The 26,413-nt window shown below is 35.1% G+C and overlaps 1 protein-coding gene across 24 annotated transcripts in view; it reads left to right on the forward strand.

Annotated features, from left to right (window-relative positions):
* The window catches only part of TRDN (triadin), a 238,733-nt gene that overhangs the window by 184,821 nt on the left and 27,499 nt on the right, over positions 1-26,413 (forward strand). For 17 of the 24 annotated variants that reach the window (XM_068677544.1, XM_068677564.1, XM_068677566.1 and 14 more), the window contains 7 exons: positions 2,684-2,713; positions 14,961-14,987; positions 16,029-16,076; positions 21,025-21,069; positions 22,675-22,692; positions 25,125-25,172; positions 26,066-26,086. In XM_068677544.1, the coding sequence (XP_068533645.1) occupies positions 2,684-2,713; positions 14,961-14,987; positions 16,029-16,076; positions 21,025-21,069; positions 22,675-22,692; positions 25,125-25,172; positions 26,066-26,086 (237 nt within the window). The remainder of the gene's footprint in view (positions 1-2,683; positions 2,714-14,960; positions 14,988-16,028; positions 16,077-21,024; positions 21,070-22,674; positions 22,693-25,124; positions 25,173-26,065; positions 26,087-26,413) is intronic. The other 7 variants (XM_068677543.1, XM_068677552.1, XM_068677545.1 and 4 more) reach the window with 7 other exon arrangements.

Consider the following 26,413-nt stretch of genomic DNA (forward strand, 5'->3'; position numbering starts at 1 on the left):
CTCTTTGCTGAACAGATCAGAAAAAAAGCCCCTCTGAATCATCAGTGTCTGTGAGATTAGACTGCTGGTGATTCGGATTCACATTTCTCATGCCAGTTAAATGCAATACATCCATCCTGAATATGAAATGATTTTCATTCCTGGGGTATCTGTTATTATGAACTCATGATCCCTGAAAATGAGATGTTTACCCCTGATAAAAATATTTTGATAAAAATATGTATGATATCTATATTAACTGGAAATGTGTGATTCAAATTGAATAGGTTTGAGAAAGCGACTAACTGGATTCACTGTGAATTAAGGTTGCTATTATCCTGTTTTGACAGGATTTAACATAAATTCCAAATTCAAGGACTAAGTTATAAGTCTTATCAGTACAGCAATATAAATAAATAAATAGCTTAAGAATTTGTTCTTTCTCCAAATAATTAAAACAAAAAAAGAATACAGTCAAGAGCATCTCTGATATCTGAGCATCACATTCTCTAGTTCATCATTCTACTTTATTTCATGTCCTTCCCTGCCCAGCTATAATATATTATTCACATTCATTCTCAAAAGGTAATTGGTCTTTTTATCAGCTGTAGAACAAATTCCTTGGCTATTTTTTTCCCCTGCATTTCAGATGCAAACACATTGCTCAGCTTCCAAAAGAGCAAATGTAAATTGTGGTGTTTGTGTTCTTTTATATTTATTTCTTGTCATTTTAAGTTTGAATGACAGGATTTGATAAGAGCAATGCTATTGGTAATGCTAGTTAGAACGAGGTCTCTTTCATCTCTTAAGATTTGTTGAGTACTTACAGTACCTGACATAAGAAAAGTCATGGACAAGGTAAAAATTCAAGCAGATGTCACAACAGGATGCAATGGCATAATAATTGTTCATTCTGTGTAGAACAGAAATTAGCTAGTCAAAAGTACAGTGGCAGGCACAGATGGACTTTGCTCAGCCTGTGCTCACCTCAGAACCAGAAGCGTGGTGATCCACATCACGTAAATTAGCAGGATTGAAGTCATGAGAAGACCAGAATTGCACTGTGCATTGATTTGTAAAATCTACCCAGACTCATTACATTGGGGGTTTCTGCATGTTTCCCTCCAACATGCTTCAAGTGGCCTTAAGTATACCTTCTGAACATCACTGAGGTTTCTATAGCAGCTTCTGAGGAGAAAATACTAAATCCTATGATCGCAGCTTTGATATGCATGTGATTACAAAGACCAGATCCTGGAAACCTTGTGCCCGTTTTTACTAATTTTAGACATGAAACCTTTTTCTGTGCCACTGCTGGGCACTTTCTTGTGATAGCAAAAATTAATTTTATCCTCAAAGGAGACTAAGAGGGAGAGACCTCGAAAAAATCTTTTAAATCTACCTTATTTTTGCCTCAGGTAAAATTAGTGTTTCAGTCATTTCAGATTTAGCCTTTTCTTTTCTTTTGCATATACAAACACAAAATCCCAACCCCTAAGAATGTACCTACTCCCTACTTTGACCTCAAGATCTTTGATTTCCTAGACATGTTCTCCAAAGGAAAGACAGAGTTCTGCTTCTGCTCAGTTGCTTTCCAACTTGAGTGCCACAGCAGGTCCATTCATATTGACAGACAAGTGCTGGGTACTCTTTTCAAGGGGTTAAGAGCTCTACATTTGAATTCCTCTGTCTTCTTTAGTCATCAAATGCTAGCCTAAGGCAGAGGCTTACTACCATTACTGCTAGCACATAAGTTTCAAAATAAATTGACATCTATAGCTACATTTTTAGAAGGTTCAGTCCTATAATTGTAGACTGGAGAATGGGTAATACATCTATTTCAAGAAGACTTAGACATGAGCTTGGCTTGATTCCAACAGGATTGCAGCAATCATCTGCAGACACAAGTAACTCTCTCCCATTTCAGGCATCTCAGTCCTGTTAATAAAATGATACATTTTTACAGTATCCCCTGCAGACACATGTGATGCGCAATTGGAATCTCATGTTGAGATTTTGGGGGACTTTCATTTTGTGCCTAGAAATTGAATAGTGCTCACACAGCACGGCTTGTTCTGGGTGACTGATTTCCAGTTGCTTATCCTGGGAGGTATGCAGCAGTTTGCTTCCAGTCAGTGTCTGATCTTTCTTCCCAGATCTTGTAATTCCTCATCTTAGGCAGAAGCCTAGAAAAACAAATATGACTTCAGGTGTTTGTTGTTGTTTTGTTTTTATTTTGTTTGGTTTACTTATTTTATGTATTTATTTGCAACAACAAGCTTTAATTTAAAGTAATAATATTCTTTAAAACAGATGCTTCATAACCTTCTCCTAGTCTCCCCTTACCAATTCATGCCTTCCCAGCCCATACTATGCTTCTTCTTGTTTATTTACGCTGTGCCTTTTATGTCCCATTATGAGTGTCTGGGAGGAACAATGACTTTGTGACTTAAGTGTGAGAATCTGGAAAGCTAGATTTTGGTCTCATTAATGACAGTGCTGTGTGTCTGTGAGGAAGCACTTCAAATTTCTAATCATCAGTTTCTTCATCTGCCAAAGAAATCTATTCCTGTATTTCATAATATATGTAGGTTTTAAGATACCTACAAGCAAGTCTCATACATAGGTGTTCAATATATTTTTACCAATACTACATGTTATTAACTTCAGTTGTGATAATACAGTATGTTTGTTTCCATTTCAGCTGCGGTGAAAAAGGAAGGGGAGAAGAAAGGTAAATCAGTTATTTTCCCTTGACTGAAGTGTCTTTCAGGCTGTGACTGCTGTGAGAAATGTTTCTTTCATTCAGTGATACAATTGCGATGACATACACCACCTCATGTGCTACCATCAGCCAGCTTTATCTACTCCAACTGTGATAACACAGTTGTCATTTCCAGTATTGTTAGCTCCTTTTTACCACAGGCCAGCACAACCCAGTATCAGACACTTCATCGTTCTGATCGGGAAGAAAATGAAAGGCTTTTGTTATGATGTTAAGATTTTTCAAAGAGAACAAAACTTCCAGTGCACCATGCATGCTGACCTGATGGCTTGCTCTTTGCAGAATGTGCTTTCTTTACTGCATTTAATTTCCTCTTTTCAGATATGCATGTAACATGAATGTAAGCTTTGCTGAAGTCACTATTTGGTATTTTAGCAGAGTTTTAGAAAACTTAATCCTGAAACAGAATCTAGAACAGTAATTAAAATGTGTAAAGATAAATATACTGTATTTATCAGACCCTAAATATCAATTTTTATATCATTGCCATTCAAAATAAGATTGCCTAATTTGAAACATTTTTACAATTTATTTAATTTCAATTGAAAAAATAATGAAATACTAGCATTAAGGTGATATTTTCTTTAATATATTTGACTTTATTTATTATTTTTTTAATGAGCCTCATGTTGCACATTAAATTGGCAACAATCCCAGAACTTCTCCCCAGATTTCAGATAATTATTTGGAATTTAGCATTGAGTATTTCTGAAGTTTATTGATATTTATTTTATTATTATTATTTTTAGTTTTACTTTGGGTTCTTTTGTCATTTCAAAAGGGCTTGAAAATCCTGCGATTCACAGAGTTCAACAATGGGTCCATGATTAGCTAATTAGCTATCTATTCATAAAGACATCTTAAATCCTTTTTTTTTTTTTTTTTTTTTTTTCTTTTATCCCTATACAGAGTCATTAACTGAACTGGAAAAAAATTGTAGTCTCAACTGTTTTAACAGCTCATGAGTGAAATCTTGGCTGTGTTGATGTTAGTGGCAAAATTCCCATCCACTCAACTGGAGCCAAAATTTCACCTCATGTTTTTAACAGAGTAATAAAACTCATTTTGGTTATCAAAAACAACTGTGCTTAACAGCAGTGTATCTTGTCCAAAGATTAATTTGTAGCAACTAAGGCATGAAAGGCAGCCCACGAAGCAAGAAGAATCAGAAAATTGGCAGCTACACTTAACAGTCATTGGTTTTCAGACATCAAAATGCTTTCTGTGTTCACAGTCTTGAACTTAGCACATGGACTGTTATGTCCTTAATGAAAAGAAAGTAGTGAGGAAACTACTAACTGTGGAAGGGTGCTAAGTCTGTGAGTCTTATCACTTATCACACTTAGACTTGACCACTGACTTAAAAGAACATAAAGAGACTTTGAAATACCTACTGCTTTCTCTTGGTTAAGACTTTTTTTCTCCTTAACCATAAACTTACCCCCCCCAAAAAAGATTTAAAATTACATTTCTAATGAATATTCTTTGAATTTGGATGGATTTTTCCTTTTATACATTTTCCACTACAAAAAAAAAAAAAAAAGACTTCTGAGAGGATTTTGCCAGCAAGGATACAGCAGGATACTTTCAAGCACTGCTAGTTACCACTGACCTGCTTCACAGAAACATAGAGGTATGAAGGGAATAAAAAGTCAGCTTTGGTCATTCTTCTAATCATACCATAATTTAATAATTTATTATTATTTTTTTTTATTTTATTTTAATTAAACAACCCATTGGTTTTCTAAGACCAACATTGTCAATGAGGAAGATTGTGATTGTAGTGAAAAATATGTCAGTCCGATATTTTCTAGTAACTAAGGAAAACTGTCCATTCATTGAGGCTCCTGTTTTCAATAGATAGGTTCTAAACTGGACAAAGGCAGAGAAGTAACCAGGCCTCTTCCCAAAAGTAAACATATTGTGCATTGACTTTTACAAGTAGCTTCACACCCTCTGTGGCTCCCACACAGAAAATATTGCATAACTCCCAATATTGTCAGTTTTTATTTATTTTTGCTTATGCTGTTATCAAAAGTTGCTCCAGGTTCCATGTGTATTCCTCTGACTTGCAATAAAAGGAGGCAAAGTTTGCTGGTTTTGCTTAAGGATACAGTATTTTTTGTCCAGCTGCAAAAAATAATAGAAGTAGCCAGGCAGTGCTCTAAATTGACTAGCTCATTATCCAAAATACATTGTTCTAGTAGCATGCACAGTTCAAATACCACTTTTTCATTTCATGTAAATCATGCAGCACATAGACACTGTATTGTCTATGAAACTTTCTCCAATTACTCCATCTTATTCAAATCCACACCCCTTATCTAGCAAAGTAAGGATAATGAGCAATACAGAGTGACAAGCCATCATAAAAAGAGAAGAGATGAACATAGAGTGACACTTTCTATCAACCGTATATTCTGCATATAGCATAAATCAGACATAAAGGGGTTTGATAACAACAGAAAAGAATTTAGATGGAGAAAGCTTACATATTTAATTGATTGCTCCAAATGTGAGTGATTCTAACAAGGAACAGAGAGGTACAATTTATGCATGAAAATTTATGCATGAAAATTATGTATTAATCACTTCTATTTGAAAAGTTAGGTTTTTAAGACTTTGAAACCGAAGTTCTAGAAAACAGTCAGCTTCAGTTCCCAACATCATGTTATGCCTTATTTAAACACGTGTGGGATACAGGAGCTGTCATAGAAATGTGTAAAGAGTTATCAGTTTCTAAAGGGCAAGGGGCAGCAACCCTTTGCGTGAGGAAGGCATTTCCAAATATCCCCAAGAGTAAATTTTGCTGCTAGTACACACATGCACACACACACACACACACAAAAGAAAAAAAAAAAAAAGAGTTAACTTTTCTTAAAAACACTACAAGCCAGGACTCAAGTGAATTAGAATAGAACCAGATACCAGATAGCAGTGAGATGCTATAAAGCCCATCAGCTCCGGAACACCTCAAGAAAATGATAAACAGAACTTTCAAACCAAAATATTTAATCAGTTTTCAGTTTTAAGTGCCCTTTTTATGGAAAAAAAAAAAATAGTAAGCCAAAACAGAACTTTTATATTTCAAAAAATGTTTCCTAATTATAGAGTGTTCCAAAAGTGCTTTGTGAAAAATGGAGCCAGTTTAAAGTCAATTTTAAGGTTTCCTAGTTCTTCTTGAAATGGACTTTCTCATTTCAGTTCATAGTTCCCACACTTTATTGATTTCTGACTGAAGAGTTCATGGACTGAGATGGGTATGTCAAGCAAGCAACAAGTGTAGTAAATTCTCTTTCTGGGTCAGTCTGGAAAGTTAGGAAAGCTTGCCTGAAGATTCATTACTTCTGTGATTCTAGTGAAAAATGTCTGGAGAAGCCAAACAGGATTTAACCATCACATAATTCCGGTGGATTACACATCCACATGTATAAATGCCATGTCACTATATAACATGAATCAGGAACATGAGCTGCCAGGAAGTTCATTTTCATAGGATCCCTACAGCTAATGAATAAGTTCCATCTTGCTTCTGAGGCAGTTAGGCTAGTTGTCTGCTGGGAGTCTCATTTCCTACAGACTGTTATGACCACTTCTAAGTTAGTGAGATGCAGAAGCTATTTGCCAGTAGATGATAGCATGACTCCAGTTCTGATTTTCAGCATTATTGCTCTGGCAGCTTGCTCTTAAATTCATTTAACAGCTTTTAGAAAGCCAAACCTATATTTAGTTGACAATATTCTTCAATAGAAAATTGACAAGAAAGTATGCATGATCACATTTTGACTTTTTCCCAGTAAACAAATCATGCCATAAAAAAAATACATATAGTCTAAGTAAAGCTAATACCAAACAAATCTAGAAAATGGGTAAAGCATATACATTTTAGCTCCTGACTACATATTTTACTGATCCATAAAGGACAACTTCTTTCAATTACTCCTAGTAACGGGACCCTATCCATCACTTGGAAACTGCTGCCCTCTATACAGTGTGCTATAAACTGGCCAAGGCATATAAGTATCTCTTTGCAACATAGAGAAACAAACCTAAATGTCTGTCAAACTGAGAAAGAACTGAGCAGTACTGTCTTTCATCCTTTCATCTTTCAGAATTGCTTAGCTTTTGTTATGACCAGGAGAAAATAAATAAATAAATAAATAAATAAATAAATAAATAAAATAAAATAAAACAAAATATAATAAAAATATAAAAAATAAATAAATAAAAAAATATAATAAAAAATAAAATAAAATAAAACAAATCTCCATGGCAGCTTGGGATTTCTGTCCAGCTGCAAATGCCACTAGTGCAATACAAGCCACACCTAGAGTATGTAGTTTTCTACAGTGCCTCAATGGTAAGAAATCAGACTACTTATTTCTATAACTGCAAGATGTATTACACAGACCCCTAACAGTATATTCCTAGACAGAGGGAAAAAAAATATAAATTATTATATATGAGAAGATAATATAAACACAAACAACTATGTTTAACTTGTCAGTGCTATTTTGACTACTTCGAGGTAGGAATCTCCCTCAAAAGTTAACAGTCATTGAATTAGCCACGAGGTGGAGCCCAAAGGACCTGTGTGCCAGGAGTTAGCATTGCCCTCCGGAATCATAAAGAAAAAAATAGTGGTGTCTTTATTATACTGAAGAACACTTTACAGGATGCTTAAGCTACAGACAAGGTACTCTTCATTGTAAATCCACTCCTGCCTAAAGGAATTTTTTATTTATTAGACAACCATGGTTACACATTGGTAGGCTTTGACTTCCCCTGCTGAAACAGCAAAACCTAGGCATTTTCAATGAATATTAATGAATGTAGAATATTCATGAGATATTGAAAATGGTCTGGAAAATCTACATCAATTAGCTGAAATTTGTTTGACCTCTGTTTACCTTGTCTCAGCTATGTTAGAGGATATAAATAAGTAATGCACATTTTGCATGGTTATGTGAGACTTAATGCTCAAATACACAGCTTCTGTTAAGTGATGGCCAAATCTTAATGGATCAAGTTCTTGTACTTTCCATGTTGCAGATATTTCAGTTAGAATAAAACATGACTAGGACACACTTTTCAGAGTACCCATTCAATAAAAGTAGGAAGTAGTCAAAAGAACTTGAACCCAGTGCACTGGGCTCAAGACCAATCCATATGGTGCATTTTCCATGAATTCATAAATTTAAAGCACTTTTTAGATCCTCAGATGAGCTAACAATTAAGAGGCTTTACCTCATACAAATTTAGATATCTAAAGTTAGTCATGTAAGTTGAAACTATTAACTCTCATCATATTTTAAAGTTATTGGAGAAAAGTAAGCATCTTCAGAGAGTTCATCTGTGTCTTAGATGTCTGTGAGGATGCAAAGAATTGCCCCTTGGAGATACCCGTATTTCTGACTTGGCCAAAACAAAGTATAGAGTTTAAGTCTAGTTAAAAAAAAAAAAAAAAAAAAAAAAAAAAAAAAAAAAAAAAAAAAAACCTGCAGTAAACATCATCAAAAATCATCATAGTTTGTTGTTTGTGATTTCAACAACCTTCTTCAAAACTTTAATTTTACTTTTTTGAGAACCTAACATCAAAAGAGAAGAAAGGTGAGCAAAAGAAGGTAGTCATTTATTGGTCTTAATAGTAGTTTGAATATCTACAGTTATTGTACTTAGACATAGACCTAATGCAAATATTTATATTTAGCATTAAGCTGCAAAATCCATGTTTAGCATCCTAATACTTTGTTTTTATTGTATTCATTATTAAGATAAGGCACATAAAACTGATGTTGCTAACTTACATTGATTTGTCTATTTTTAAAATACCCACAATTTTACCTTCAGCAGAATTTAATCTAAACCCTGCCATTGGTTACACCTTTGTAATCCCTTCAAGGTAAAATTGAGACTACACTTTTTTGTGTGTGTGTCTTATTTAATGGCAAACCTGCAAAACAATTCACATTGATAGACCTTGCATAGCATTTCAATTACAGTTATAATTGTAACTTGTGTTAAAGTACAAGAGTAATATATTCAGCCCCTGCTTCCAATAAGTGGAGACACTTAAAATAGTATTTTGATGACTGTGCAACAGCTGTGATTTCTGAAGAAAGAGTGCTCTGTGTAATTGGTGACCTGTGTTGTTACTATAAGTTAGGTGTAACGTGGATATTGGCATTGTCAGCAACTCTTTCATCTGTCGATCAGCATAATATGCTGAAACACCAGGATATCCATATAATACATGGTTAATTGGCTAAAAATTTCTCCACAGGATAAAATATTCCTTTATTGCTCTGTGCAAAGATAGCTGCAAATGAATACTTAGAGGTATTCTGCTCTTGCAAAGTTGTAATTAAAGAAAAACAGAGATCAGCAGCATTTCACAAGAAAAGAAGATGGCTCAGGATATTCTGCCTGTAGAAGCTAGCCATTAGTCCTCTGCTTTAATCACCATATTAATATGGATAACACACTTGAAAAAGTCCATCTTTTCAAAAGCTAATTACTTTTTTATTATTTTCCACTTCTAATATCAATTAATCTCTTCTCCAATATCGTTCTTTCCTAGATTTCAATGAGACCATTTTATTGTTGTCTTAATGAACATTATTATACATTTATTTAATAACATATATGAATTCATATATAAGAATGGTCAGACATTCTTATACTTTACATGGATACTTTTACATTCATAGTTAAGAAGCTTAACAAAGAAAATCATATTCAAGATATTTGCATGGAGTCTAGACCCAGGGAATTAGTTTGGCTTCTTTCCTCCTTTCACAAATAAGAAACAGATATTCAAATATTAATTAGTATTAATAATATCAAGAGGGGTTTTTTTGTTTGTTTGTTTGTTTGGGCTCCAGTTGTTTATATAGAATGGTGAACAACACTATTTTTGCACAAACTAGTGTTAATATTGAGAAAAAAAATGTCATCACTAACATCCTACATACTTCAGTCTGCCCAATTTCATTCAATTACCATTTATATGCCAATAATTTGTGTTGGAATAATTTGTATGGCCTGAGCTTTGCTATGTTTTGCCTTAACTATATGCAAACATAAAACAGATATTACTAAGAATAAAGGCTTGTTAAGCATATTCTCCCTGATCTGTATGTTCCCATCCCATAATTTCAGGGAAGAGCACATGAAAACGTCAGAAGCTGAGGATGATATTGAGAGGAAGCTCTTCAGGTCTTTCACCACACGTGCCTAAAGATGAAATGCATTAATACAGCATATGTACTTCATCTACATTTGACTGAAATTTTATTATTTCCAGCTCCGTCGATGGAAGATTTGACCTCCTGGGATTTTAAGACTTATAGTACTTTAAAGGCATTAACTTTAACATTAACTATCATATGAGATTGCTGTTTCAACAAGACTTACATTTCCCAGTGCATTTCTATTGTTTAACTGACAAACTGGGAAACAGAGAAAGATTGGGATCATTAGTGATGCTCCCTACAGGCATGCATCTCAGATTCAAGTTGAAGCAATTCCTCTCATTAAAAATCATTTTAAAATGTTGCAAATGTCTGTATTTCTTTGCTACTTCTATTATATTTACCACATGCTAAATTTTTCCTCTCTGTGAACTACTTTTTGCTTTTCCCAGTTATATAAAATAGTCTTGAATTGCCAGTTAAAAATAAGTTTTAAAAACAAAATAAAACGAGTTGTTCTAGACAACAGCAGCAAAATCTCCCAAAACCAATAGTCAGCTCATTCTTCACTACGCAGCCCCAAGGTAAATGACGAAACAAACAGTGAGGACACAAACCTGTCAAATTCATGAAGGCATATATCCTGGAACAGACTACTCTGGTAAAAGAAATAAGGCAGAAGGGACTGGAAGAACAGACAGCTTTTAGTGAAAGATGGCAATAGAAAAATCAGTCTGTTTCAGATGAATACTCTACAAGCTCTAATAGTAGGGGTTAATATATACTGGCAAACCATGGCATTTTAGGACGGCTTACCTTAACCATTTACCTTATTGTAACCGCTATCCTCATAAGTCATACTGAAACAGTGGTCCAAGGAAGTCTGTGGTGCTGCACAGGCCCAAGACAAACACTCCCACTAGTACAGGGCACTTGCAGAAGTCCAATTTCTCTGCTTTCTTGCAAGCCTTACAGATAAAATTAACGAATCACTTAGTATTTCATAATTCTTTTGTTAATATGGGATGGTAGTTCCATAATGTCTAGAAACTTGGACAGATACCCTGGAGAATGCTAGATTTAAAATAAAGCAAAAATGTAAAATGCACTCAGTATGAAATTAAGAGATTCTGTAAGCCTTGTGGCTTGCATAGCTTTCAGTTTAGAATAATCACACACTGGCTTCCTCTATTTATGCCACCACCACCACTAAAAAGGCACTTCATACTTTCATTACACTGACCCTTCCTTAAGGTAGCTATTGGCCATACACTGTCAAGGCAATGTCCTAATCTAGCACAGGATTCTTTACAGGAACCTTACTGCAACTAACCTGTTCTGTGAAGAGTCATTTTTTTCAACATATATTCACTGGGCTATTTTTTTCTGCACAGTATGCCAGCTGCTTAACCAGCCAGCAGGACTTGAGAAGGAGACGTGGAGATATGGCAGATCAGGCCTGCTGATCTAGAAATCTTGCATGAACATTTGATTGCTCCCATAAATGACAAAGAGCAGGGAGTCAAGTACTTTACAAAGGCCCCCACTGCTCTTGAACAGTGGTCCACCCTGATGAATCCCTTTGCATGATATTTTTATTGTTTTCCAAAGTTTTTATCATCTGAGACCTTCTGAACTTGCCAAATATAAAGAATATATTTTATTCTTCTTGTCATTTTACTAGTTGTCCCACAGTCCGAAAATCCTTGCATTTTACTAGAAAAAAAAAAAAATATTTCCTTCAACCTCAAATTAAAAGTGCATTCATGATTGGCAGAATGATGTAGCATCTTAAGTTCTTGAAGACCACAGCATCCCCTATGAACTTTGAAAGAAGAATATCTGTTAGATTGTCTAAGAGAAGTTTGTTAACATTTGTTAAGTTGTCTATAGTTGATTTTACGGAAGAATAGTTTTATCTATGTAAGATGTAAGAGAACCAAAATCACATCCTTTTTCACAATGTATAACTGTGAAGATATAGGCACAAATCTTGAGAATACCATTGAAAGACTTGTGTTGTCATTTGGCCTGTAATGTTTTTATAGATTAATGTCATGACTGTATTAATCTAATGCCCAGTCCATATCCCATTAAAGAGTCCTTGTGCTCTCTTCCATCTTTGGGGAACCAATCTCTAATTTAGTCTAGTGGAGAATAAATTTCTTATTTATAGTATAACTACATGATAAAAGATAATTTCGCCAGCTACATAATGTATTATTATTTTGTTATTTTTCACTAAAAGAAATAGTTCTTAATGTTGCTTTCACTTCATGCACACTTACAAATATATTTGTTGTCTGAACATCAAATGACTGTTATCCAGATGGAAAATAGACAAGTTATAACCAAAAAGCATGTTCTGCCTTTAGCCTTACTGATTTGTGGTTCAATAAAACAGAGAATTTCTATTCTGAACTCATATCTGAAGTTAATTTACAGAAACACACCATACATAATTAATACCCTTCTGGCATTCAGAATAGCAGGCAAGAGTCAAAGAAAACTTGAAGTAAATGTGAAAAACAGCAAGATAACCACCAAACCTAAGTCACTAAGATTAATTTAGAATGACACAAAAGGAATTACAAAAATGTTTTTGCTGAGGTTTGCTGATAATTCCATTGATCACACTCAGATCTCATACAGCTTCAAGTATTTCATCAAAACTCCATCTGTTTTCATTAGATCCATATCTGAACATTTTTCTCCTCTAATATGGTTTAAGTGTTAAACAAATGAAGATACAGTATTTACTTAGGGCCAATTTTTCTAACATTATGAAAACCAAGAAGTTATCAAGGCAACAAGTAGTGCTCTTAATTAATAACATCAAAACAATTGTTTGAAGTTATAACAAGAGTTCACCAAAACCAAAGCACTGAGCACCTAGGGAAGAGTACAGGACAAAAACAGTCACATAGCAGAGTCTCATGACCTCCCATGATCTCAGCCCTTTTCCTAAGGCGGAAATGGCATCTTCATGTTCAACAGTGCTTGGTAGTTGTTTCTTTAATTTGTATTTTCACTTTCTGAAATTATGGAAATTTTCAACATCCACACATTTTGTAGTATGGCATTTTACAGTTTATCTAGGCACTGTAGAAAGAAACATTTAAGCACAATATTTGAATAGAACTGCTTCACTTTCAGTGCAAGATAACACTTGGGAGCAGCAGAACACAGCCTTTCATTTCTCATTCTTTAAGTTAAATACCACATAATATATAAATAAACATTCTAGAAATCTGACTAGGTCATTGACATTTAGCATTTATCTTTAAATGCTAAATTTACAGATAATTTTGATACTGGAAAAAAAAAAAAAGTTCTTGGGATTCTGTTTTGGGGTTTTTTGTTTCCTTCATAAGTTGTTTAAATGATATCTTTGATGAGATAATATGACATGGCAGAAGGATAGGATTTATGTTGAACTGACTGAAATCATAGCATATTTAGCAAAACAAATGTTTTTGCATATACTATGTTTTAGCATAGCTGGTTTATCCTGCAAAACCTTTTAATTTTAGGTCTTAATTTTTCATCAAAAACACATAGTAGAAAATTCTGTGATTTGTTTTTATCTGTATTTGCTATGTTACACCAAGAAAAGAAGGTTGGGCCTCCTCTGGCTTACCTCTGTCATTGTAGGTAGTTTTTGAAAGTGTAACATGACACAGTTATATAAGTCATTATATCAGTTCCTGAAGTTCTTTTTATATATATTTGCTATGAATTTCCTTTAGTAAATTGGAACCTGTGGCTAGGTAAGCATATCTCACAAAGTCTTTTGACATGATACAGAGAATCACCTCTCCAAATTTCAGACATGTTTCATGGATACTCCACTACGACAGAATTTATCTAAACTTATGAGCAAGCATATCCAGCTCATTTGTATCTTTATTTTCTACTACCTCAAAAACTGTTCCATTATTTTAACTTTGTTCTGTATGCCATGCCCAGCTGTTGTCTCCTTACATCACAGTGACAACTCTGATTAAACAGAGACTGCGTATAAAATAAGAGCAGCTTTCCCCTGCGGGAGAAGCAAACAAAACATAAACCCACCTGTACAGCAGCTCTTTACTTTCTGTCCTGCATGAGAGCTGAGGAGCTCAGTGCATCGCTGCTCAGTGCAGATGTGGCTCTCGTGTCTGGGCCTGCAAAGGTAGCTCATCCCCTGCACTTCTGTGTCTCCTGGGGTACTGCTCTTACATGGCATGGCAGGCTGTTATATAAGGGTATCAGAGTCTTCATGTCCTGAAAAATACCTTGCTTGCAAAACTTAAAAAGAAAAATCCAGATGGTGAACTGGGCATTGGGCTTCCTTCTGGAGCACCAGTAACAGCACTGGGCATGGCTCCCTGAGCTCGCTCTTTAAATGACAATTTTTCTCTTACAGTCCATGGAAAACAAAAATATATATGAAATTACACAAAGTTTAAAACTGTAGTTCTAAGGTGCTAAGTCTTTTTGTTCAGATGTTCCCTAATTATGCTTTAAGATATTTCTTTCTTCTCTTTGAAATGTAACTTATCTATCTGAAGCTCACTGACCTTACTGGGGCAAGCACACTTGTCAGGGCTTCTTATGAGGTCTGGTTTAGTTTAACTTAGGTGTTACTTCTTCATTCATCTGAACTTGCGCTATCTCATAATGGGCACCTCACTTAGCAGTATCATTGCCCAAGGTCAAGTATATACTAGGTCACCATTTAGGGAAAGCAACTCAGGTCACCGAGGAGACGTAGAAGTCTGTCAGAGGTAGCTGTATGAAATGTCAGCTCAGTGAGGAATTCGAGGTGTTTGTGTGCCTGAAGTGTCCTGTTAAGTGGCTGGGGTAGGCAGTATAAACAGAATATGTTAACTGTTGGAGATTTTAATACAGAGTTCACTGAAGGTTTATTTTATCTCTCTATAAATGTAATGAATAAATGCATTAAATCTTGCATTTTAGTCATACAAGTATTAAAGCACTCCTTTTTCTTTTATTTCTAGGTACTTCAGAAAAAACTCATGAACACAGTAAGTAAAAGTTATTTAAGAATACTGTTACTTCGACATTTAGGAGGAAGATACTTTTTTACATTTTCAGAGTTTTAGCAGCTGATGAGATTAGCAGATGAGATTTTGATCTGTGAAACTGGCTTTCAGTGATTGTAACGCTACAATCTACATGTGTTTCACAAGTCCCAAAGTATGTGGAAACCCCTTTCCAGTTCAGGTTTGGGTAAGACCCACCTGTGCCTTCTGCTTCCATGAGAGCATCTCACTGGAAAAAAAATTGGGGGAGACACGGAGCAGGAAGGGCCTGTGCTATTCCTTGGCCCGGGCTCTGATCCATACAATGGAGGGATTTACCTCTTGGTCTGTTGTCTCATACTGTTGTTGTGTTGTTTTTTTTTTTTGTTTGTTTGTTTGTTTTTTGATATCACTATTTTTAGGAAGCACAAAATTACATACAGTTTATATTGTAATACAATATAATATTTATAATTTTTATTGCTTTGCAATATATCAATGGAATCCAGAAAAATTGGTCCCAGGCCAACAGAGGAATATGAAAAGCTATTTTTTATTTATGCAATATACTAAACTTTTTTTTTTCCATTCTATATGAGACTACCACACTTATAATAATAATAATAATAATAATAATAATAATAATAATAATAATAATAATAATAAAATCTTCCATAATTCCTGTATTAAGCATTAAGGATAAATGTTTTATATAGAATAGAGGTGGTATCAATCAAAACTAGTAGTAGCAGCATTTCAAATTTTTTAAACTTATATGTTATTTATTTTTTAAAAATGGAATTTTGCAATTCTTAGGCAAAACAAAAAGTCAAAAATCACTTTTTCTTTGGTGTTATTTTCATTTTGAGAAAGATTTTCTCATAAAATTAAAATCTTCCCAAGAAACTAATTTAACAAAAATCAAGTCTAATGTTAATCCATAACCCAAAGTCATCTTTTAAAAACATAAAGATTTTTTTATTATTATTTTTAAAATCTAAGACTTAAGAAGCCCTCTAACATGATGGTTCTTCTCATTTATAGAACCTGCACATATTAAACATGAAAAAGCTATCCCTCAGATGAAGCCAGGTATGTTTGGTAATATAATTTCCAGTTACTCCAGGCTCCGTTCAATAAGGATTTGTTTGGTCTGCAAAACTGGGAGACTTCCTTGAGCTTTTTGCTTTGTGTCATTGGGTTTTTCAAAATCGAATTGGGAAAGGAACAAAAATAAGGGTGAAATTTATCTAAAAGGATTAGACTTTGACAGTTTTTCATAGCTTCTATGACTCTCTCTCATTGGTGCAGTATGACTTAAAAAGCATTGTCAGTAACAGTTATCCCATTTTTCAGTGCTTGGAAAGGGGGTCAGTGCTGCCTTTTAGTTAATCAAGGAAGATTATTTGGAATTATCCCATCTCAACTTTTTCTGTAAACAGATGTAACATGAAGTGAATCTCGTCACAAAGTTGGAACTACTATACCCTCTGGGTATATGATAGCCTGATCAAAGGCAGTCTCTAGATTATGGGTCTCAGAAGAACAGGAGCTGGACAATAAAAAAATCTTGGGTTGAGTATGGATTCAGGTAAACTGTAACTAACCAACTATAATTGGCTGCAGTGATATGGACAGGGCCCCTCTTCGAACCAGGTTTTTTGTCCTTCGTCCTTCTGGAGGAGGAAGAAAGGGATCTGCAGTTTGGTCTGGTCTAAAGAAACAAGGCTAAGAGGATATCCTCATAGAAAGCTCATCTATTGATGCTCTGCTTACACAGCTCATGAGTGGTCTTACTGAATGCTGTCAGCACTGACAGCAATGTTCAATGTTAAGCAGACAGACTCGTTTTGCATCGTTCCTTTGTCCTGATTTTTTTTTTTAATTACCAATTTCTTCTACATATTTACTGGTTTTCTCATTTGTTTTTATAACATAAAAACAAACTACTTGCAAGTTAAATATTTCATAGGCAATTTGAGGTTTCCTGAAGAACAGCTGATTTAGTGAAGTTGTATTGCTGTTTGGGAGTCAACACTGAAAAAAAAAAATCTAGCAGAGTGCTTCAGCCAGCAGGTAGGTTCAGGGTGGTCTGGCTGAGACAGGAATGCCCTGTTGAGGAAGCCACCCTGTCCAGCTCTGTGTATCATGACAGGGGTCAGCAGCAGCCTATCTGTGGGACACCTAGGCAGGTGGCACGACTATTCACCCTCCCAGCACAATGAAACCACCTCTAGCTGCATGATTAGCCTGTTTTGATCCAGATACTAGCATGAAAATAAATTTCCATTGCAAGACACTTGCAAACATCAGAGCATCTTGTCCCAAAGCCAGTACCTCAGGCTGATTAGGAGTTTGCTCTTATACAGTATATTCCAGACTAAAACCCTTGGAATTTAAATGCTTGAAGAAAAATAAATAAATAAATAAACTTGCTAAATTTCCTTTAGTGTAAAAGACCTCTTCTCAGGTGATTAGCAGTTGCTTTGGGGAGCAGTGGCTGTTCTGAGTTTCAGCTGATGACTGGAAGTATTAATCTGCAGGCACATGTGGTAATAATGCTTCTGCCTGCTGTGTGCCAATGAGTGCTCTTGAGTTATCAGACTGAATTACAAAAGCCTCATTCTGTACAAAGCAGTAGCCTTCTTTTTCACCTTGAATCAAAGCAGCTTCAAACTTTTATTCCTATGCATCCTGCCATCAGATTTAGTAGTATCATGTGACTGAGAAACTAGAGAATCTCAGAAAATATATTGATCCTGTAGAGAAATTTTAAAAGGGGTTGGGGGTGGGGGGGTTGCAAGTAAAGCAAAAGGATTCTTTCCTGTTGTAATTTTTCTGAAACTACCTGAAATACACAGAGTAATGTTTACAGCTTTATACTTTCTCTATTTAAATTAAATACATCAAAACAAAAATGAATATTAATGCCAGTAGTGCTGCAAAACTAGTGCTCTACAGAGGAAAGAAATTCTCTCCAATTAAATATTTGAGGACTGTAAATCTTGGTTATATTTAAAATCAGAACAAGATCTGAATTTTTCAGAAATATTCACAAAAAAAAAAAAAAAGATAGTGTATTTTTTGTAGCTTTATGAGGTCATCGATTTATTTATTTGATTACTTATTTGCTGTATTCCTCATAATATACTAAATATAAAAAGTAAAAGATGTATAAAAGTAAAAGATGTATAAAACCATATTATAAAATGAAAACATGAAGTATTCTTGTCTTGTCACAGTTATGTATCATTCACATCAGACATGTTTTGTTGTTGTTTTCACTGCTTTTCTCTGTACAGAAATTTCAGTGAACTGAAATGATTTTGTGAAATCTCCTGACCTCTTGAAGTGTGTTCCTTTGTAGAGCATTCTTAAGTTTTGCTGATGTCTTCAGTCTTTCTTCTGGTTACAACTAATTGCTAGGCACTTAGACAAAAAGTTATAAAGTCACCTCCTGTAGATTTGCCAGGAGAAGATAAGCTGCAGCCTTCAGGGTGTTCTCCAGTGGAATCAGTAGATCAATGGTTACTGTACAGTTAAGCTGCAGAATAGGTAGGTGAGAGAATACTGGAGAATTGTTGTGTTTAATGCAAGTCCTCAGGTCTGTTCAAGGTACTCTGTTTTCAGAAATTAATTCGTTTTGAAAAGAAACTCCCTCCCTTACTTTTAAATGGATCAGACTTACCATCCACTCAACGACTTGTTTGGTTGACTCCTAGAGGTACAAAGCAAGCATTGATGTAAATTCTCACCAGAATTAGAAAAAGCAAGAATATCCTATTTGGTGTTGAAAAAGAAAGAAAGAGAAGACATGAACTTGTCGAGTTTACTTCTCATTAATCCAGCGGATATTACAGGGCCTATGTTTAAGCTAGCAGTCCTTGGGAGTTTGTTGTTGTTGTTGTTTATTGGTATATGGAAATCTTAATATCCCAATCTAAATTAGTGAAATGCATTGCTAATATGTTAAAGCTCATCTAAGAGCAGAAAGAGAGTACTTTATCTCAATAAGTTGCATTTTCAAGCTGCTGCTTGTGCTATAACATTTCTACTTTCACAGACAGCCATGAAACAGAGATGAGATTTTTTAATTCACTGTTTTCATAAGAAGTTGACAATAATGATAGCTGAGTAAGGAGAAAAAAAAGCCCTTAACTTAATATGAGTGAAGAGAAATTAAATCACCACCTACCAAATGACAACTGTAAAGCATAGTGATGCAAAGCTATATTTTGTTTCCAAAGAATAGAAAAGATCGATATAAATGGAGCTTTATCCCTCTCTGCACTTTTCCCCCAGCGGTACCGATTTCCTACCAAAACCAAAGCAAATTAATTAATTAATTAATTAAAATCATTGCTGTATGTTTTTGGGTTCACATGTGCACTGTTGCTTTGCTTCATGCTGCAATGTTATGGATGAAAAAACTCAGACTGTGCAGCAACAAGACTGTTTCTCTGTCTATTGCCTTATGATAAATGTCTTTTTAGTTCTGTTTGGCAAGTGTATACCTCTGGGAATCTGAGAGCTAAGTTAAAAAGAAATGGGCACAAAGAGATGAACCTACTCTCTGCCCTCAGGAAAAAAAAAAAAAAAAAAAAAAAAGAAAGAACTGGAAGTTACATGCTAAATTCAAGGGAAATGTCATGTATGTTGAGGCCACTCAACATATTTCCAACTACCATCCCCTTCCCTGTGCCTCCCCTCTGTTATCTCAGTTAAGAACGTCTGGCTGACAGGCTGGAAATATAGCAGCCAAGTAGTTCTGTGCATGCACAGGCAGTATTACCCAGGAGTACTTCTACTCAAGTAGCACTCAGATTAGTTGAATGGCTTCAGGGGACAAGATATCCCTACCTAACCTGACCTTCACTCAGTTTGTGTCATCTGATGCCTGGCAGAGGTCTTGAGGGAAAGGAATGTGTCAGAGGCATGTGGCTGTAAACTGCTTCCATCAGTAAGAGGAAAAGGAAACACATTCCGAATATGTCTGAACAGTATTTAAAATTAAAAGCAGTGATATGTGTGAATGTGGAAAAGTAGGGGTTAGGAGATAAGTTTGAATTCAGGTATGGGAAAAGAGAAAATGGGAGCAGAGCTATGAAAATATTGGGAAAATGGGAAAGTTCAAGTCAACCGGACTGGCAGAGTAGAGATCTGAAAAAAAAAAATATGTTGCAATTCCCATCTGACTGGGCTACTGGTCTTTAGACAATGCCCTGCCTCACCAGGATGTGAATCCCTGCCTGTGCCTCTGCCTCAAGTTTCATCCCCAGCCTTCCTGGAGAAGAGGCAGCTCAGGTCTGGTGACTGAGGCTGACATAGTCCATGGCCTCTGGACCATGTGAACTGTGCTGAGCACAGCCAGGGGCAGCTCACCAGCATGTGGACTTGGACAGCCTTTCTCATGATATTAGCAGAAGCTCAGAGCTTGTCTAAGGCTTTGTGACAGATATCCAGCTGGGTCTATCTAGGTAAGCTAGTCCAGTAGCATGTGTCATGATCTGGCATTTAAACCGATGCTGCCCTGTGTGGATGTGCCTGTGCAAGTCAGCATGTGCCCGGGGGTCTCCATACCTTTCTCGTGTTCAGACTATATAAATGTATAAATTCATAGATATTTGTGGGTAGGCAATATCTGAGCTTTCAGGGTCATACAATACTAAATTGTTGAATTTAGACACGTTAGCAGGGTGAGGTCCACAAAGTTATAATACTTGTATTATTAAAAAAACAGTTTCCACCTGAGTACGTATCTGAAAGACACAACCAGGTATGTGACTGTTTTTGGGTAGTTGAGACATTAGCCACAGTAATTTATTTTTCATGGTGTATGATCTCACCATGAAGCCAGAACTCATAATGTATACATGCTGTTTTACAGTGCTACAATGGAGTAGTGATGCTAATGGCATGTATTTATTTTGTCACAGTGAATCATACATGCAATATCATGTTTAGAAATATTTTTCCAGTTATATCTACCTATTCTAACACAGCATGAATTTCTAATTTTAATGTGGCTTTCACAATACAGAGGAGAAAATTAAACAACCAAAGACAGCTCCCACTGAGAAGTCAGGTAGGAACAAGTCATTCTTTCCTGATTTATGGGGGGGGGGGGGGGGGGGGGGCTGGGGTTGTTAAACACTGTTCAGATTTTTCTGATGTAGTATATTTGCATTACAACCAGTTGTTATGGTATTCTGAAATATGTGATTGAAAACATGTTCTTAGAGAAAATCCAGCACACTGGCAACTGCAGATGCAGTCTTTCCAGTGACAAAGCCAGGTCAAGGTGTTTCAGCTCTTGGCTGCTTGTTCCAGTCTCTGTGCCAGAGCTGGGGCAATGAAATGGTGTGGAACTGTAACTCAGATCTCTGAAATGATCCCCAGTATTGGGGACCATTGATGATTTTGTTTAGGTTGGTTGTTTTGTTTTCTTTTGTTTAAGCTCAGAACTTTCCAGTGACTCAATTTAAAGCACAGAGAACAGTGCACAAGTAGGGAGTGGTGGAGGAGGATGAAGCACTAGCTTGATCAGGGACTTGGATGGATCTTAAACTGGTTTTCTCATGGGGAAAGTGTTTTTGGAACTAACCCAAGGTCTTTGGGACCTTGTACATTTAGTGATAATAATGGTTCAAATAATGTTGACTGTTATAGAAGCCCTGAAGAGTCATCAAGGAATTAGAACAGTCTCATCATCACCAACAGGTTACACAAAGATTTTTTGAAGGCTTTTTCTAGATATCAGCCTCTTGATTTCTACTTGGAGTAGCCTTTATCCAAACATAGAATGAAAGATTGCCAAATCTTGGACAATTATGCCAAATCAACAGATTCTTATTTGATATGATGATGATGGGGGTGTTGGTGATTATGAATATTTTCAGTAAAATAAAATAAAATGCTGTTTTGTATTAAACTGAATAGTGCCATTTGCTGTCTCATTTCTATTCTTATTTGGTATGTGATTTTCCTGTTTTCCTTCTCTTCAGTATCAGAATAGGTGCAGTACAGAATAGTATGATTCTGTCTCTAACTGTGAATATTTATATAATTTGTTGGTTATACGGCTTTCTATAAGCACATGATACTCGCATGATAATCTATCAATTTACTATAAAGTGATGTTTTACAGCACTGTTTAACCAGTAAAAATAGTTTTGATAGTTTTTTTCTAATCATAAACTGCTAGGCAGTCAAGAAACTTGTTCAAAACCATATAAGTTATGTTTCTGGTAATAGAGAAATTGCTGTAAAATTAATTTTTGAATTTTTAACAAGCTAGACAGTAGTGATAGGCAAACAAGTTGGGAGAATGATGAAATTGCATCTTTGAATCTATTGGATTTTCACACCTACATTCACAATTATTTTTAGGGTCAGCTAGGTTTTACTTTTAGTTTTTGAGAGAAATGGTTCTGGAACACACAAACGCATAACTATGTTAAATGACAGGATACTGCATTATTTCAACAGGAGCAGATAGGAGGACTTGCAAAGGTCTAAACATGTTAAGAAATATCTGCTTTGGGGGTCTGGAATGTTGTATATATTTATATGAGTGACAGAAGTTAACAACAAATAAGAACTGAACTAAATAAAATATTTTAATATGAAATATATATATATATTTTTTTGTATCTAAATATTATAATTTACCTTCTTTTGTCTTCTGTAGCCCAGGCAAAACCAGCAAGTATGTGGTACCTACCTTGATCAGAAAAATTCCTGTAACATAACTGTGTGATTTTTTTTTTGAACTTAATATATGGACTTAATATTAACTTAATATACTTGCTTAAAATTACAGTGTATGTATCCCTATGCCTTACATTATTTTCATTTAACATACTGTCTTGTCACTGCTATTTGATAGGCTATAATTGATAACATAATCAATTGCTTCAGTATAGGAGTCAACTTATTCTACAGTTCCCCTATCACAAAACTCAACAAAGATTTAATACAGGAGTGACAGGCTTTCAAAATATCACTGTTAAGAATTAGTTGTGTTGAATGAATACTTAAGCTGAATTAAAAAAAAAAAAAAAAATCCTAATCACAGAATTGTCTAGGTTGGAAGAGACCTCAAGATCATCCAGTCCAACCTCTGACCTAACACTAACATGTCCTCCATTAAACCATATCGCTAAGTTCAACATCAAAACATATTTTAAAGACCTCCAGGGATGGTGTCTCCACCACTTCCCTGGGCAGCCCATTCCAATGCCTAACAACCCTCTCAGTAAAGAAGTTCTTCCTAATATCCAACCTAAAACACCCCTGGCGCAACTTTAGCCTGTTCCCCCTCATCCTGTCACTAGGCACATGGGAGAATAGACCAACCCCCACCTCTCTACAGCCTCCTTTAATGTACTTATAGAGAGCGATAAGGTCACCCCTGAGCCTCCTCTTCTCCAGGCTGAGCAAACCCAGCTCCCTCAGCTGCTCCTCGCAGTATTTGTTCTCCAGACCCCTCACCAGCTTCGTCGCCCTTCTCTGGACTCTTTTGAGCACCTTGATGTCCTTCTTGTAGCAAGGGGCCCAAAACTGAACACAGTACTTGAGGTGCGGCCTCACCAGAGCCAAGTACAGGGGGACAACCACTTCCCTAGACCTTCCCTAGACCTTCCCTAGATATTAATCATAATAATATTTTTAATGTAGCTGCATCTAGCATTTTTCTCAGTCAAGAAGAATGAGAATAGTCCAAACATTAACATACCACGCAGTCTGTAGCTTCCTATATTTATGTAACTACCTTCAGCATACAAAGATAAACTGAAAAATAATAATAAATAAATAAATAAATAGAACTCAGTTCAGTCCCCATACAGTTCCACCACCAAAAAAAAAAAAAAAAAAGATGTGGGAAAAAAATATAACTCTCCGAAGATGCAAGTTTTAATTCACACCTCAAAAAACTGTTTCTTATTTGAAATTCACTGTTATGTCTTCATCTCAGTGTTACTTGGAATATATCTTCACCTGAAATCGCTGTTGCTAGATGTTCAATTATTCATCAAATGGCAGAAGGGTCGAGGCATATTGCCCTTTTTTCAGGGGCTACTTACATGGTAAACATTTTCCATGTTATAACCCCCTTTGCATCCTTCTCATTGCTCAAAAAATAACTGATACACAGACTTTTAGCTGTGGGGGACATTGCCTGTAAACAAGGCTGGCATAGCTGTCCATTGATTCTTCAGCTCTAAAATGTATTGTGGTCCCTATTTGCATGCATTTGGCATAGCTGCTACTATGCTATGAAGTCTGTTCTGATGGTGTTTTGTTTGTTTGTTTGTTTGTTTGAATGTATTATTATTTTCAATTCCTTTTAAGCAGTTGTGTCTTTGGTATAAATTATATAGTGCTAGTGCTAGATAGACCTCTTTTTTTTTTTTTTAACAAAGATTTTCATCTTTTCTATTTCCAATAACCCCAATAACCTAAAATAAAGTCTCAACATTTCCTGTAATAATTATGAAATTGAAAAGCATGAGAGGAGCTCAGAGGGAAGGGAGTGGTACATGGCCTGCAAAGCTGTGCTAGTTCTCTTATTTTCCATAGCGAGATACAATTTATCCATCCAAAATAGAATGTCTTCAAGGCTTTGGGAATTCAGCTCAAGTATGTCTGACTCAACATAAAGGTCAAATGAATGGTTGCTGAGTTTGCTTTGTACTCTCCTTTCAAATAACATAGATGGAAGGTGGTTATAAATTACATTTCAGAAATTGAGGAGAATCTCTATTAACTGACTTCTTTAATATTTTCATATAACTCCTACTAGTATTAATTGCAGCCATATGTGTAAAGCTTTGTGCAATACTACCGAGTTTCACTGTTTTGATGCAGGTCCCTTAGAGGATAATCTGTTAGTAACTAAACATTTGTCTTTTTTTTCCTTTTTTTTTTTTTTCCAAATTGCATGAATCAACAGAAAATTAACATTTATTCCTGATATAAAGTGTAAAATTTCATTTAAAATATATATGCAATCCTTCCTAGTTAAAAAAAAATAAAATAATAATAATTTTAAAAAAGTAAAAAAAAAAAAAAAGAAAGAGAGACGCAAAACAAAGCTTAGAAACATAGTAATTTTGTTATGATGTTTCCTTTGTCTAGAGCATGAAACAATCAGGCATGAAAAGGATGTTCCAACTACAAAACCAGGTAGGCACTCCTGCATTTTATGCATACATTACATTTGAAAGTGTTATTTAAACAAACAGTAAAATTCTATTGCATATGACAAATGTCAGAATGAACAAAATCATGGTCTTGTGAGGTATTTTGCAGTATCAAACTGCCTTGACATATCATACCGTAGCTAAGGTAGCACAGTACATATTTACAATGCCCTTTGTCATCTTCTGAATATATATATATATATCTCAAAGGTTAAGTTTCTGTTTCTGCAACTCCATTGACATTAAATAAGTTATGCCAGTGAATAATCTGAACTATTATCCTAAGGTGTTTATTTTAAATGGAATCATTTTCCTATTTTTTTGTTGGTATCTGTATTTATATGGACTTCACAGCCTTTCTGCATGAGTCAATTTCTCAGGATCAGCAGCAGTTTAATTCTCCTCCCTAGCAAGGTGTTATATATACTCTATTCAGATCATAACTCGGCAATATCTATAGTTTATGATAAGTGTCTCTGCATAATCATAATTCCTATACAGTGTCTCTTGTACAAGATAGAACAAAATTGCTGCAGTTACAGGAAGCAGCATAGTTCAGTTTCACTGTGAATCAGTTATAGGTTTAATGAATCTCCACTCTTCTCGGTGAAAGAAAATAAGTAAAGAATTAAAATTTTTATTGTTATTATTCTTCATCCTTAACTCTAGTACAACTATTATGATGTGTTGAGAAAAACATCCCTACTGTTATAATGTCATTAGATTGTTATTCATTATATTAAGATTACTAAATATGTTTTGATATATGGTAAATAAACAAAGATAAATAAACAAATAAAGCCATTCTTCACCATAGAAGCATTCAGCTATATTTCACTGTTCTTACTATTTTTCTTTCCTCTTTTTTCTTCCCAGTCAAACTGAAAACAACTGCAAGTATGTGTCATGTCATGTCTATGGAACGTAAACCTGCTTTTCAGATGCATGTTGTCTCAATTCACATTTTTGTAATTTTGTCATGTTATATAATGGTATTTCCTTGCTTATACTACAGGTACTCTTAGATTGTACTCAGTCTGCTAAGTAACAGCTGAACACATTGAAGCTACGCACATTTGTAATTTAATGCTGTGAAGCTGCAACTCTCAAATTCTGAAAAAATTGCTGTTTATAAAAGTAAAGGAAATTCTGCTAGTAGCATAATTGATGCTCTGTTGATTTTAGATGAGTGTAGACACATCACTTATCTTTTTGTAAATATAT

This window comes from Anas acuta, chromosome 3 (assembly GCF_963932015.1).
Source record: "Anas acuta chromosome 3, bAnaAcu1.1, whole genome shotgun sequence".
NCBI classification, from domain to species: domain Eukaryota; kingdom Metazoa; phylum Chordata; class Aves; order Anseriformes; family Anatidae; genus Anas; species Anas acuta.